The 16,647-nt window shown below is 42.1% G+C and overlaps 1 protein-coding gene across 8 annotated transcripts in view; it reads right to left on the bottom strand.

The window, feature by feature from the left end:
• Window positions 1-16,647, bottom strand: part of EPC1 (enhancer of polycomb homolog 1) — a 64,945-nt gene that overhangs the window by 35,276 nt on the left and 13,022 nt on the right. For 2 of the 8 annotated variants that reach the window (XR_011679455.1, XM_071428691.1), the window contains exon 1: window positions 15,139-15,539. The exons of 2 other annotated variants lie outside the window; for them this stretch is intronic. Coding sequence is in view for 4 of the 6 variants with exons in the window: in XM_071428691.1 (XP_071284792.1) it covers window positions 15,139-15,291 (153 nt within the window). In the remaining 2 variants the exon portion in view is untranslated. Of the gene's footprint in view, window positions 1-15,138; window positions 15,540-16,647 lie in introns of those variants that run through there. 4 more of the 8 variants (XR_011679456.1, XM_071428693.1, XM_071428692.1 and 1 more) reach the window with 4 other exon arrangements.

Genomic DNA, 16,647 nt, shown 5'->3' with positions numbered 1-16,647 from the left:
AGTTCACACCTCTCGATCTCGATCTGCAGTTCACACCTGGCAGCAGTACACAGTACAATCCAGACAGGTGAGACAAATGAACAAAGCCATAAGAGTGAGCAGCACCCCATCTCCCCAGCATTAAGTTCATCAAGGGCTCAGAAACATTCCCTTTCACAGGCCACAACTCACAAACTGCAAAAATCAACAGTTTCCCAGATTACATATGATCAAAGAGTCTGAAGAAAAAACAAGTCCAAGAACAGGATCTAGTTGGTTTGGGGTTTTTCCTAGAAGTATTAAAAACAGATCTTGAAATTTTTACCTACCTAGAACTACTATTTTTCCTCTCAGAAGTTGCAGTAAACTTTAAGACTCAGTATTACCTACAGCTTGACTGTCATATTTCTGAACACCGAATTGCACAACTACCCAAGGACTTCAAATAAACAAATGTCCAATTTGGTTGGCTGGGGCAGCCTCAATGCCAGGCATCATCAGTAAGCAAACTCTTCACAGAATGCAGAAACATTTTTGGACACTTGCAAGACAAGTGTGCTTTCTACCAGAGTACCACTTTGTCTCTCAAAAAGGAGCCCATGGGCATCAATACCAAGGAGAGTAAAAAAGCACAAAACCCACTGCCATGCTTCTACAGCTCTTCTCTCTGAGCCACAAGATATCAGAACCTGGGAGTCTCATTTTAGTCTTTGTGTTTAGCAGGCCAATAATTTATTTCCTCTATGAACTTTTTAGGCCAGTATGCTCTATCTAACTTTAACATTAAAGAGGCTTGAAAGAAACTCAATACATTTGCAACTTCATATTTTGTTCATTTACCTTTCCCATCAACCAAAACCAGCAATTTAAAAAAAAACCCAAACAAACAAACCAGTGAGTGAATAGGGTTTACACAGGATCTCTAGCACACAAAACTAAACCAGCTGTACCTCCCCTAAGACTGTTTCATTTACAACAAGCCTATCAGGTTTAACTACCTCTTCTGTACAGTTTTATTACCTAAAGCAGTCATTCACATTAAGTAGTAATAGAATTTAATTGGTGTTTCTACTGAACATTATACAATAATATGGGGACAGAAAAACATTAAAACCATTAACAAGAAAACAAAGTATCAACATTTTCTAAGTTCATTCATTCATGAGTTGAGGTTCAGCACCTCATGTCAAATAAAAAAGAAATCTGCCTTAAAACCTTAACAGTCTAAGCACCTTTTAAGAAGTCACATGTGCATTCCACATAAAAAAGCTCATATATAACAGTTGCATTAAAAAAATTCAAAGTAAAGAAGCTTCCAGAGCATTGTCTTAAACTATCAAGCTTATTTATTATTTCAAAAATAAACAAACAAACCTTTTTAACATTAACAACTTCAATGCTATGGGGAAGAAAAAGTCTGCGGAAAAAGCATACAGTGCACCATAGCCATGACTAAAAGCTAATCTGTTAAACAAGCCCTTTTGCAGACTTCACAATATCCAAGTACTTGACTCCTCTCTATATCACAAAATGGAAATAAATTGCTATATAGTGCTGAGCAGAAATGTGAGCTGCATAAGCACACACAGGATGCCAGAGTACACCTAACCTTGTCTTTTGAGTACCTGTCAGTGCCAATGGTATCAAAGTTCCTACCTCATACTTCTACAAATTACAATACTTGTTACAAGAAAAAAACCAAAACATTGCAGATTGTAACTTAGTAAAAGGAGCTTTTTAACATACCAAGACAGCAAGATATCAAGAGGGATGATAAAGACATTTGAGAAAATTAAAGTAAGATCCACAAAGTATAAATGCTAGCAGAGACATAATAAAGTTTTACTGCATAAGGCATCTAGTAAAAAGGAAATTTGCTTAGCAATTACTTAGAATTGCTCTAGCAAATTACATTTTGTCAAAGTACATTCATGAAAATGCAAGTAGAACTACCCATACTTTTCAACTAAACACACTGAGCTTCCATATTTGCAACACCAACAGATCAGTGTTTCAGATCTGATTCCACACAGGTGGGAAAGTGCTTCCCCAACAGTGACAGGTGCAATAGTGAGTAACTCAAGACTTTCCTGCTATAGATGTCAGTCTACAGCTTGTAAATCTGCATGTTTAGACCCTTTGCTTGACTTAGAATAAACATTACTGCATATCAATGCAAAGATGCTGCCTAGAGAAGAGGCCCGTATGAGGCTGAAAAGCTTAGACAAAATAGCAGCTTAAGTTTCCTGATCAGTAATGTACATTTTGAATTATAAGCTCCTATGAGTCAGACACCAGTTATTCATTGTGCTTTGTAATCCCCAGGTTTATTTAGACTGCCTTTGAAAGTGCAGGATTGACTAGCATTTCATACTCATGACCTTCTACCTGCAATTATGATCAAACCTGTTTTCAAGGTATAAACACTCAGCAACAAAGTCACACATATGAGGGTAGGAAAGGAAGAACAGAAGTGAATGGGAAAGGTTTCCTCTAAGGACAAGCATTTCCTTAATACTTGTAAGCCCAGTGTATTTTAGGTGACATTGTTATTCTCTCTGTGCACCCAGTGAGAGTGAAGTGTCTGAGTGAGACAAAACAACTGCCCAATGTCATGTACAAGGAGAGTCAGCCAAATCCCACTGCTCCAGTCCCAACAGAGGTGCCTGCTTTTCCACCACAGGTGCAGCTTTTCAATGCTGCAGGGGAATCAAGTTACAGTGGTATGAATACCCATGATTTGATGTGTCTACACAAGATACATAAACGTATCTACAAAATGTATAAACATATTAAGCACAACAAACACTTCAGAGACTGCTTTGTGCCCTCCTCAAACATTGAGTCTGAGAATACAGCCCATGTATAAGTAGAGAAACAAAGTTAAGAGGACTCTAGAAAATATTCTTATGCCAGACATGCTACCTGTCTCTCTCACCACGTGGTGCCATGCAAATTACCAGAGACTGTGAAGTATTTGTACTTGTCATTAATTCATTATATCCCTTTTGTGCAAGAACTATTTTAGCTACATTACCATTAATGAGTATATTTATAAAGGATTATTTAGCACATTGTGCTTTGAAAAATATCAACTTGATGCTGCATACATTCCCAAAGAATAAAACTGAGAGCTGCCTGATGTTATGCTTTTGAATTATAAACTGCAGCTTCAGTTTCATACTGCTTCCCACATTACAGTAACTGCAAGCCAAAGTAAACTGAGGTTCCCTCAATCCCTGGAAATGATCCTGTTGCCAAAAGCTGAGTCAGGACCTCGAGTTCCAATTCCACCTGTCCAGACAGTGCCATCTGCTAAAGTGGTGGGCTTACTTCCTTCAAACTCCCAGCAATAAACCCCATCTAACATCCTTAGATAATGTGGATGTGTAATTCATATTTAACAAACATGCAAGAGCAAAGTGTTGAAACGATTCAGAGTTAACTTATCAGCCAGCATTTAACCCTAGGAACTTCTGAAGAGAAATTACACCACAGCCTAAATTGTGCACACTCACTCTCCCTGGTAATGGTGGGAACAAGCCACAAAAACAAAACAAACATCCAGCCAGTATAAACACAGTTGGGAACTCTACATACACACCTGACCACAATGCAAAACAATTGGGGTTAAGACACTCTCCAGCAAAATTAATGCTGAATCTTCCCCTTCCCTCTACTAACTAAAACAAATGCTGCTCACAGTGTTTCTCTTGAGTACAGGTCAAGTAAGAAGGCAAACTTACTTTGCTGAGAGACAGGACAATGATTTTCCTGAGAAAATCAATACTGGAAAACATTCAAACTATTATTTTCCATAAAATTACACCAATGAAATCACAACTTAATACAAGCCAAAATAAAATGTCAGATACCTCCCTACTTTAATTTTTGAAATTACTGAGTTAAGCCAACTTCTGGATACATTTAATAATAATCAAGTTACGAAATCATGCACAGGGACCTTTTTTACCTGATGAAATGAATGAATAATGAACAGATTGATGACTTGGTTTCACAAGTTTGTTTTTTTGATAGGCTCTCATTTACCAATGAGACTATCTATGAATATTTTTCTTATTGCTTCAGGATGGCTCCAGAATTTCATACTATCCTGCCACACAATGAAACTTCTGATGAAACTTGTTCCACAACCTACCCATGACAGCAATTCCTCAAAGTTAGTGCTAGAAGATGTTTGTTATTTTCCTCAGTAACAGAAATTTACTAGGACCACTTCAGAGCTTCTCTTTCCTCACCAGCTTCCCCAGCAAGGTTTTGTATTTATTTCTACCACATTCTGCAGCCCATATCCCCATCACTTAAAGACAGCTAAGGCCCTCAAAGAAAACATTTCACAACTACCAGCACAAGGTCCCTTTGTAATAAAGTACAGATGCTGTGGAAAACCAGACCAGACATAAGGGTTTAAGCATTAACTGCAACAAACCTCATGTTCTCTGTTCTAGTCCAAGATGTGCCAATTTTTTTTCAATATTCTAAACTTCTTCTCAAAACAAGACACCTCAAAGGAAATAATTCTTCTTCAGAGGAAGGCTGAGAGCAGGAACATGCAACAGGAGTTTCTGTTCATCAATCTTATCCTACAGCTCTGGTAAAGATTGGTTAGACAGAGGTGCTTTGTAAACATTCATGTTTCACTGATTTCCACCCCCCACACCTTCTCACAGAACAAACCTTACATTATTGACCAGAAAAGGGAAGCTGTTTTACCTCAGTTTTAGTAGCTCAAGTTCCTTCACCTCATACATTCAGCAAGAGCATAAATTCTTGCCTATTAACCTGAAGTACCATGAAAAACATTAGTTCCCCAAGAGGGACTGCATTAAACTACCTTTAATCCTAGTACTTGAACAGCCTCATTTTGTACTTGGCCTATTTCAAGACCACAGCATCTTCATCAGAAAACAAAGCAAGTACACTAATGTTAATAATAACTTCCTTCTAACTGAACAAGATAAATAGCAGGAGAAGGGCAAACAAGGCAAAGAACACATGAAATTAAAAAAAAAAAAAATCCCTGAGAACCAGGAAAGAGCACGTAAGTGCATCTCTAAGTATCTGAAAGGTCCAGCACTTCTGTGTAAGTAACCTGCTTAAAGGATTCTGTACATAATACAAAACATTCTGCAGGACTCAGATTCATTAACTCTTACCTGTAGCCTTACTCATGAACTTGCCAATAAAACCACCCTGTTGTCTTGAATTCAGCCTTTTTACAAGATTTACCCAGATTTATCAGATCTGGGTTACTGAATTGTAAGTATTGCAAATCACATTACAATACTGCAAACTCTTTTTCTGAAGCCAGTTCCTATTTTCTGCCACTGTCTTTAGAATTCTTTCTTGTATAAGTACAGAGAAAAATCAAGTACCAAAAAGGCACATAGGACATGTCCTGTTGAAATACTAATACAGGATTGGGGCTGGGGGGAACAGCCTCACCTCACAGTGAAAAGCTTCATTTGTTAAGCAAAAACAAGGGCACTGGGGAAATGAGAAATACAATTTTATTATCAGTGTTTAAAGGAATTTAAGAAGGAGAACAAAACTAGAGACTTTAGAAATACAAGAGAATGGGGAATTTCAAATAATTAAATCCTGGTAAATGCCTGGAAGAAAAGATGTTATATCTATATAGACAGAGTAACATGGAGAATGATAATGGCACAAAGAGCAAAACAAAAACAAAAACATCAAATCATGTAAAGTGTTTCCACCAAGAAAAGCATTTTCAGTGAGACTAATTACAGATCAATAGTTTGGAAGAGCAACAGGCACCCTTTCTTCTCCTTTCTCAACATCTTTAATTCACAACCATTATAATTTCACAACAAGACACATGACAAAATCCTTGTGGTCTGAAAAGGAAAATCTAGAAAAAGAAGCCTATGCAGAATTCATCTTTGCAATCTGACACCTTCCTAGTAGCCATGTTCTGAATTGAACATCTGACTAAAAAAATCTGAAGACTACAGCTCTTAAAATCATAACAGAAAACAAACAGTAGCACTAGATGTGTGTAGAGGGCAGCCTTTATTACCAATGCCTCTCCTCAAATGTAAGCTTCATAAGCCTTCCAGGCAGGCTACAAAATCTGTGATTTCTGTTTACAACTCAGAAGGAACCTTGAAGTCTTGAAATTGATATAAGTACAAACTCAAACGGATGTTGGAAAGCAATCCAAATACACCCTCTTGAAAGCTTCCAATTCAAAAAGCATTAATTTCTTAATTCCTGATTAAATATAAAGGAAACCAATCTTTAAGTATGGTACTTAAACCTTAAGAGGATCATTTCCTCTCTCACTCAAACTATCTATCTGTGCTTGAAGAAACTGACAGAGCAGAAAGTTTTCAAACTTTTATTCCAGCCTCAATTGATGCAATTCACCTTCACATATCTGTTTACTCAGAACAGGGTTAGTCCTTGAAAGCACACAAAGCAGAATACACAGAAATACAAACACAAGTGGATGGGAGAGCAGAGCATACTCACTGAACAGAAGTGAGACACAAAAGCAGCAGCCAGCATCTTCTGCCTGGTACATCAGTCATTTGATGGGTTCCTCTACACTAAAGCTAGTGTTTCCTCTTACAAGTATAATGTGGAAAAGCAGTAGAAAAAGAACAGCCACTTATTACATACACCTATGGTCTGCCAATGACAATATTCTGCTCCAGCAGAGCACATGCCCACACATGAACATATACTCAGTCCTATAAAACAGGAACTTGAAACAATAATGCATTGACTTAGAAGTATTCAAAACTCAGACTAAATACCTGTAACAAATTGGTAAATAATTGTATATACATTTCTGAGGAATATAATCATATTATCAGGGCACAATTATTGTGATGACTACAAGCAAAGTGGTCTACTCGATGAAAAGATGAGCAGATTTAAGGGCTGGCTACATTGCATAATCTTCCTACCTGAAGCAAATTAATACTAGGCAGGTTCCTATGAGTAACTAAAATTTTGCTGGAATAAATACAGAATGTTAGCTATTAAAATGAAAAGAAAACTAAGGACACATCACTATGTTTCTCAAACATTAAGGTTACTGAACTATTGTCCCTAGCATTATTCATATTCTGCATACAATTAATACCCAATCCTCAGCTGAAATACATTATATGATGGATGAAAGCTGGAAGATGATGGCTCAAAGCCAGGAAGATAACATTTCTGGGCCCCTCTTGAAGGCCAGCTATGAAAATTCTCAGAAGGTAAAGCCTTTCCATACAAGTCTGGCTTTAAAATTATTTCCAGTTGACCCTGACAAACTCTTCTCCTCCAAATCCCTGCCAGTTGTTTTACTTCTTGTGCTCTCACAAATGCTTCTAGCAAAGTTGTATTTGTGGGCATCCTCCTTTCCCTGGCTTAATATAAACAATTTGAGATACATTTTTTAACTTTCCCAACTGTTAAACATGCTCATTGCAAGTGAGTGAGTTCTAGGTACACCTAAACTTCTTAACCTCAAGCGTGAGCATGAACAATTGGTCTCACTGTAGTTAAAACTCTGCTGTGCAGAAAGCCGCTGCAGTTACAAGACTTCTCTGTGTGCAATTATTGGCATATCCACAACAGGGCAAAAAAACCCTGAGAATGCATTCATCAAACAAATTCTGTAAGAGCAGTCTACATACAACTTTCCCTTTCTAAGGAAGGTCAGCTTCCTTAAGAGGAACAACTTCCTTAAGAGGAACTCATAGAATAGAGTCACAGAATATCCAGAGTTGGAACACACCCCCAGGGATCAAGTCCTACTCCTGGCTCTGCCCAGAACAATCCCAAGAGTTACACCACGTGCCTGAGAACACTGTCCAGATGCTTCTTGAACTCTGTCAGGTTTGGTGCTGTGACCACTTCCATGGGGAACCTGTTCCAGTGCCTAACTGTGCTCTGGGTGAAGAAGCTTTTGCTAATATCCACCCTAAATGTTACTTGACACACTTCATGTCATTTAGATTATTGAAAATATCTTAATAATCCTGCTTTCAAAAGGAAAAACTTCTTTCAATACTAGTATTATAGACAATAATCAAACTGAAGTCTGCCAATTCATATCCTCCTCAATTTCAAAAGAGAATCTGGACCTCCTGGAGAAGCCTCTGACATGCATACCCAACTCCCACTATTTTCTGAAAGTTTAAGTATTTCCAGCATTACTTCAGAGTACAGCATACACCTTTACCATTATCACATGCTTAACTGACAGCATATACAGAACATTGCCTTATCACACCACTTCCATGGCAGACCCCTGCTCACAACTTCAACTTAGGGCATGACTTCCCTATGGTGTAACAACAGGACATGTATCATGATTCCTCAACTTTTACACAGAGCTGTCAGCTTCCAGGCAGCTGTCAAACCCCAAAGGTATAATCTATACGTCTTCCTAATAGATGAAGGCCCACCCCAGTGAGAAACCAGAAGCAAAATTTACTCAAATAAATTCCAGCAACCTGTAACAGAGTCTATGCCACCACCATCCCTCTGACTTTAAAGGGAGCACTGCTGCTACAGGTGGGTTTCACATCACAGGATTAACAACATTCTTCAGGGAGCTGAAGGTGGTACATGAATTGATCACCACAGGAGCTACTCCTCATCATCTGCTGGATTTCCTAACTTGCATGAATACTCAGAATAACTTAAATATAACTTAAATAACATCAAACAGAACAGAAAACTTTATTGTAACTGAAGATGGAATGTGCAGGAAGTCATCACTATTACTCTTACATGTGAAATTAGGCCCCACTTGTCATGAGCTGCCACCTTATTTCTCTCTAAATTCTCTGTCTAAGCACTTCAAACCTTTTTCACACAGGTTCATCTGAAGTAAACAACTAAGCTCAGTACCAAACTAAACAGTAAAGTTAAGGTCATTACATGAACTCACAGAAAAATCTCCTCCAACTACAAACTGAGGTGTCTGTGGACTTAGTTTTGTCTAAACTGCAAAAAGCCTTGTTTCTGTGTTCACCTCCTACCAAACATGCAGGTTCTTGGAAACCTCATCTACAAGTTCAGTGTATTGAAAATTATGCACTAAAAAAAGGTTAGACTGGCATACAAAATTAATGCCTTTGCTATGAGTGAGCAGCAAAGAAGCTCAAAGGGGAATACAATACAAACAAAAAACCAATACTCTTCCAGTTATGGGACTCATGAATCCAAGACTATGCAAAAAGAGGTGTCTCTACTCTCCCCATTTACTTGAAAATCCTTTCATGTTTCAGTTGTCCTTTTCTAAAAAGAGATTGCTAAAGGAGTTCAGTTGTTCTGCTTAAGATTTCAGGACTTCTACAGCTGGAGAGGAGGGCACAGATTCTCTTCTGTTAGTAAACAAAAAACTTTATAGTTTCCTAACACCACATCAAAGGAAAAAAAACCAAAAAACCAAGCCCAGACTGGAAACTATTGATTCAGTTACAGTACCTGCTATGATTTTACATTCATGTAATTCTGATGGCCCCAACAAGATTCTAAAACACTCAATATCCATGAATCCTGTGTCAGTAAGGCAGTGGTTATTTTAAGAACACTTAAGGCAGCACACACACACACAATTACACACACTTCTGTGGAAGCACTCACAGAATGCAGTTTCTTAATAAAAAAGACTGGAGAACCCTTTAGTGAAATTTCCATATATAAGTTAACACTGTTCATGCACTGACTCACTACACTCAGCTACATGCTTACTTCACACATTTTGAATTCATTAGGGCTTCGATGGTAACATATGGATGCCTTTTTGTACATTCCTTACCAACTTTGTCCCTTGATAAGCCAAAACCAGCTGTTTCAGCAGCAAGAGACCCTGGATATGGTAGCCTCCCAATGCCTGCAGTATGGATTTGGGAGGAGAAAGACATTTTTCTGTCTAGATATGGCTTGGCAGAGATCTTTGCTAGCAGTGCCCAAGGCAATTCCATGGAAAGGATGTGATTCTTGAGCCTATCCAAACTGGGTAAATGAAAATTTACCATGTAGTTCTTTGTTAAATTAAGATACATCCTATTAGAGAATATGTTTGAAGTCTTCTGAAGCATTTGAATGAATATTAGCTTATCTTCACTGGGTCTTCTATAGCATTTAGCAAATACTGACAGGTCATGCTGAAGGGGGAAGAAGGGGGAAAATTACATCTAATAATGAAATTTTAACAAATAAGCTTTTCTTACACATCCCCAAAACCAGGGCAGGAAAGATAATATGACTGTGGATTTAAAGAGATCAAAAGCACAGTTTAAACTATTTCAACAGTTTGCTGAAACACCAGGTAACAGAGTATGACAGTATCCAGAAATGATAATTACACACACAGACTGAATTCCACCCGCTGTGCAAGCTGTCACACCATGACACATACACAAAGGAAAACAGTAAGAACTGAATGAACAGCTGTACAGATTTTAATTTTGGACTCTGGGTGCCTAATTCTTCTATCTGAAACTAGCAACACTAACTAAAATTAGAAATCAAGCTTTAAATTTAAACTGTAATCCACAAGAGAACAACTCCATGTAGTGCACCACTGTCAGAAATCTAGCAGGGCAAGCAAGCAGCTACTCCAGAGCTAAGGTGAGGACAGGGACTCATCACCAGACCAGGATGCCAGTCAGAAGAGGGAGTTAGGAATAATTCAATAAAGCAACAGCACTCTCTCTCTCCTGCCTCAACACCAGATGTCAGAGACACTGGCATTTTAAAAACTTTACATGAGGGAGGAAGTGCATTTAACCTATACAAACTTGAACACACGAAAGACAAAAATCAAAACTAATATCCAAAACTTTAGCAGACCAAAGTACTATCAGAATTTACATGAGGACAACAAACTCACTCAAGGAAAAAGTCAAACAATCCCCTTCCACAAACCCATGATAATTCTCACAACCCTAGGGCTGTTATTAACTCTGGAAATGTCACCAACACAGACAAATTATTAGGTAATTAATTTCTCAGATCTAAGGGACTTAATTAAATGTATCCCTGCTCATGCTAATCTTTGCTAGGGCACTGCTTCAACTAAGAAATTTTAACTTCCCAACATTTTAAAATGCCTTATAATGCTGACATGATGTCCTTCAAACACATGGCTTGGTTCCTTTTTAAAACTCCCTTGAAAAAACCAAAAACTCAACTATAATCATAGTCATTTTCCATAAGGATTTATTTTATAAATTATCCACAAAGTCACAAGAACCCATCCCCCCTCAGCCCCCAAACTTCAATTTTTTAAGAGAATCTTGAAGCTAGGGATGTAGAGTGTGCTCTTTGTACTTTCCTTTCAAAAAATGCAAGGAAAACAAGTGTAGTTTCCCTTGGTTTGGGTGGAAGCCACCAAATCTAGGCTGCCTGTAGAGCTATACATGCTTTCTTTCTGAAATGTCACTGAACATGTTCAAAAAGCTTCAGTCTGTCATTTTTCCCACTTTTTATCCTGCTTAACTAAAGTTACCTCTGCTCTGCTTTCCCAGCTGCCTCCTTTCTGTCTAGAATCTGAATTTCTAGTAAAAAAAAAAAAATTAACACTCTCCTCAGAAATAGTAAACCCAGGATACACAAAGCAACACCTTTTTAAAAGTCCTTTTTAAATGATGAAGAAATCTACTCCACCTACTTGTTTATTCACAGTAATCAACAGTCTTAATAGCCAAATCTGCTGTACTGTATTACTAACAGTGGTCTGTTGTCTGGTTCTCAAAATTACAGCATCAAGGATCTGTTTTGCTCAAAACCAGCATTTTGAAATAACATAGGGGATGTTTATTGTTACATAAGAAGATTCATTATATTTTGAAGGGTTTTTTTTAGATGTACATGATACTTTTTAATTTCTTAGATGCAGCAACAGACTTTGCAACAGCCACAATGTGTTTACCTCAGAAACCTGGCAGCTAAACCAACTGTCAGAACACAGGATGAGTTGGTAACCTCCAGTACCACTGTCTGCATGTCAAAGAGGTTTTTTACTGGTCCTTTGCCTCCTAACAAAACCACTGACTGAAGCCAAGCCGTGGCCAGGCAAGGCAGACTCTACAGAATTAACACCACTCAAGGCCCTTAGCTGTCACTTCCTTTAAAAGGGTTACTTTTTATATATCCCTGGATCAACTGCATATTTTACAGCTCCCAGAGACTCAGCAAGGTTGTTTTTCCTTCAGAAGACTCTTAGAGAATATCACTTCTGAACTGCAGTTTCCAGTTGTAATAAGGAAGATGCACTATTTTTGCTATTTATTTCTTTGTAGGAACATGATGGGAGAAAGATAAGATGAAAGGGAAGCAAAATAAGCATCAAAACAGTAATTAGTCATTTAAATATCTTGTGACTCGATGCCTGAATATTAAATCTCTTTGATTGCATTTTTCCCTAGGGAAAGTTATTTAGTCAAGAGGAGAACTCTTAGCTCCAAATATCTGTTCATTTAAAATTACATTTATGCAAAACTCAAACCAATGATAGAATTCTATTTATAAAAAGTTATAAATGCTAATTCATACTAGTTGAAGACACCCTCTCCTCCAAAATCTTATGGACACTTGGCCATCTGTTTGTAATAAAACATCTATCATTTCTGTGAGCACTAGGGAAAAAATCCTCCAACTCAAGTCCTCAGCTACATAACACAAACTATCAACTTACCAAAATCCTGCATGGCCTGAAGTTTGGGAAACAGCATACAGGAGGGTATTGAACCTATGAGGTTTTCCCCAACTTAAGTCATAGAACTGTGCTCTCTGTTGTCAACACTAATATAAACTGAAGAGAAAGCTTTTTAGGGCAAGAAGGAAGGAAGGAAATTTAGAGTAACTCTGCAGAAACAATAAGGAACAAGAGTTTAATAATGACTATTTTATGTATGAAGGTCCAAAAAAAGATTCAGAAGGACACCTGTGCTTACTGATGGCAAACAAATTTCTTTTGGGGGTGTGTGTTTGTGTGTGTACACACAGATTCAAAACAAATGCAGGAGCAAACTCCAGCTGTGGGAAGTGTCTACCTACTCCCAGAGCTAACCCTCAAAGCTAAATTTAGGAAACAAAAGCATCACATTAACCACAAAAACAAGTCTTATAATTAATGTTTAAAATTTTTTCCTTACCCATGACTACTTAGGTAGGATATATATGTCTGGGTTTAGGGAGATGATACAGACAGGCCATGTAATTTTCTAGCCTGAAAACTTGTAACTGCCAGGCAAACAGTAAAAGAGAAAGAGAGCAACCTGACATTTCTACAAATAAATGCATGCATGCAGTCTCACTCTCCTGAACTGAGAGATAAACTCAGCAAGTGTCACAGCAAACAGCAGAATTTAATATTCTGGTACATGAGGAAATAAAAGGTGCTTTCTCTCATATTCAGAATCTACAGGTATCAATTCAGAATATATCTACTGCACCCAAAGGAAACACAAGCATCCTAAGCACTGCTACCTACCACTTAAATACTCCTCAATCAATACCATGCTAATGTTTTAAGCATCTTCACAAAAATAAACACCAGCAAAACAACTCGATAAAACCCAACCTACCAGTTAGAAAAATAATAAAATCCCACAAGACCACTACACTTCACAATATACATTTTAGCACATGTGTAAAGCAACTTATGACTTGCAGAAGACTTGGAAATACCAAATTATGTTAAAATGGTAAGGAGTTATGTTAAAAAAAGCCTCAGAGAATGGTTACTCTATGGACAACAACATGCAAAGGACATTACTCTCTAGAAATCTTTCTGCCTGAAGACATTTCATAAAAATTCACTGAGGCCATTAACTAAGAGCAATAGTGCCACAAAGAGGAAACTCCATTTAAAGATGATACCTCTCTTAAAACAAATGTAACTCCAAGTTTGCTACATCTAGAACTAGGAACTAAAAACTTTACAGCCTGTCACCTTCAAAGGACAAAGAAGTCTGACAACTAGAAAAACTCAGGCCTATGAAACTCTAACAGAATCACTGAATATTCTGAGTTGGAAGGGACCCACAAGGATCATCGAGTCCAACTCTTCAGTGAATGGTCCATATGGGGATGGATCCCACAGCCTTGGCACTACCAGCACGCTGCTCTAACCAACCGAGCTAGTGTCACCTTTGTTCTTAGCACCAAATTTCAAAACCTGCTTACATAACTGTATTTCTGCAGTACTTCCCTATTTGCTGTGCCCAATGCACAGATGGGGAGAACTGATTATACTACGGAAATAATTAAAGATTTACAACACTGCAAATAACGCACTTCAGAGCAGAGTCTTCAACAATAACAGTTACCAAGTGTTTTACCTTCAGCAAAAGCAGCTACTTATTGTCTGACCTATCTTGGAAAGTGCTGAGTGAATGATTAAATGACCCTGAAGTTCAAAATGGTTTAAAGTTTCATCCTCCACTGAGACAGCAAAACCGAGCAGGAAGTGATAGACTTTTAGCCTCCAACACGGATTTCCTTACTCTGAGCAGTGCTTCAGAACTGACTTTCGTGGGGACCGTCACAACTTCACCTACACCGCGCCTGTCTGACGGCACTTACAGGGCTCTTAGATAAACCTAAACACAAATCCTTCCACTTCCTATTTCAAGGCAAAATGAAAAGGCACCAGCGGGGCCCCACCGGGCCCCGCTCCCCTGAGGGCGGCCAGGCCCGCGCGCGCTCCCGCCGCCGCGCGCCCCCCGCGGCGCCGTCCGGCTCGGCAGCGCCCCCCGGCGGGGGAGCGCGCGCATGGCGCCGCCGCCGGGCCCCGTCTGCTCCTCGCGGCTGCCGCACCAGGCCCGGCCCAAGGACCGAGACACAAAATGGCGGCCGCCCCGCTGTGTCACGTGACCCCCTTTGTGCCTTTCGGGGCCCGGCGGAGGGGCCGCCGGCGGCCGCGGGGCACGAGCGGGGGGCGAAGGGGCCGTGAGGGAGCTCCCGGGGAGGGCGCGGTGAGGGATGGCCGGGCTCGGCGCTTTCCCGCCCCGGGTGTCCCCCCCCTCCCGGCGGGCGGGGAGAGTGGGGAGAAGATGGCGGCCATTTTGTGCTTGCGCAGAGGCGAAGGTGGGGGCCCGGGTGCGGGGGGGATGGTGGGACCCGGCCGAGGGGGGGGGGGGGGGTCTCACGTACCGACTCCTCTTCCTTCTCCATGCCCGTGGGCATCTGCGGCACGGCCCGGTTAATGGAGGCATATTCGGCCAAGTCAGGCAGGTCCTCGCAGCGGAAGACGGGCAGCGGCTTGGACGCGTCCAGCGCCCGGGCCCGGAACGACAGTTTGCTCATGTTAGGCGGCGATGGCGGCTCCGGCTGGGAAGGGGGGGGCGACAGCAAGCGCGCTCCGAGCTGAGAGCCGGACCCCGCCGAGCGATCTCATGGAGGGACCGGGGCTCCCCCGGCGGGGCGGGGCGCACTCCGACACGGGGCCCGGCGGCGCCCGCTGGCGCGGCTGGGCTGGGCGCTGGCTCCGCTCCTCCGCCGCTCCGGTTCCGCTCAATACGCCACGGCCAACATGGCGGACATTAAACCTCGACTGGCCGCCTCTTTCAGCCAACCCCAGCGCCACAGCCATTCCCACACTGCATCGCGCAGGGCGCGGGCACGGCGCCGCCCGGGGGGAGCGCGCGCGGCGCGGGCACGGCGGCGCGGGCTCGGGAGCGCGGGACGCTGCGAGCGGCCCGAGCGGGATCGGGAGCGCGGGAAGGCTCGGAGCCGCCGGAGCCAGATCGGGGCACAGGGATCAGGGGCGCAATCGGGAGCAAAGGGAGTTTTAATCAACGTGTGCGGCACCGCTCCGCCCTCCGGCCGCCGAGCTGTGCCGCGGAGCCGCGCTCCGCTCCTGCCGGGGTGAGGAAGTTGGGGCAGCCCCCAGCCCCTCAGCCCGGGGGGAACCTCCCCGGGAGCCGCGCCTGACCATGACAGCTCTGGGAAACCTGGCCGAGAGAGGCGGGGAGGTGCCGGCCTCGACCATTCCGGCCTCTCGGGGGCCGGACCGCGGGACAGGGGTGCCGGGTTCTGAATTCACCCCGACCCGGGAGGGCTGCGGTGCCCCCGGCCGCGGCCGGAGCGGCGCCCCGCGAGTGGGGGGGTCCGACCGCGGGGCCGCCCCGGGAGCGCCCCTCGCCTCAGGCCCCGGCCGCGGCCCCGCCGCCGGGCGCTGTCCCTCTCTCTCCGCGCCGCCGAACCGGGTTCGCGTCCGTGCTAAATAAAGGGGAAGCGCGGGCACCTGCCCGAAAACGGTGAAGAACCGTAAGAACCGGGCACCTCCACAACGGCATTTCCACCCCTTTTCTCTGAGGTGTTCAGAAACTTAGTCCGGCAGCAAAGTGCAGACACGTGAACTGGTTTAAGCCTTGCGTGGACTTAAGTTGTTATCAGTGACCCGGCTCAAGCGAGCTCACCCCAGGCAATGGGTAGAACCCACTTGAGCGTGTCTGATTAGGGAAGCTCGTTTACATCTCAATGAGTCGATTAAAGTGATGCACTGTTCGGCTCTAAGCAAGGGATCGGAAATGCCGAGTTAGCCCCGTCTCGGTGCTCTCTGCACAAGCCGCCCCAGGGCATCCCAGCGCGGCCACAGGAGCGTCAAACTCCGCTCCGGCCAGGCCAGGGCTGCAGCCGCCCGGCTGAGGAACTCTACGT

The sequence above is a fragment of the Agelaius tricolor genome, unplaced genomic scaffold, assembly GCF_023055355.1.
Source record: "Agelaius tricolor isolate 1412-34295 unplaced genomic scaffold, bAgeTri1.0.p SCAF_6, whole genome shotgun sequence".
Lineage (NCBI taxonomy): Eukaryota > Metazoa > Chordata > Aves > Passeriformes > Icteridae > Agelaius > Agelaius tricolor.
The sequence above is the reverse complement of the archived record's forward strand: the minus strand, read 5'-3'. Positions and strand labels throughout refer to the sequence as shown.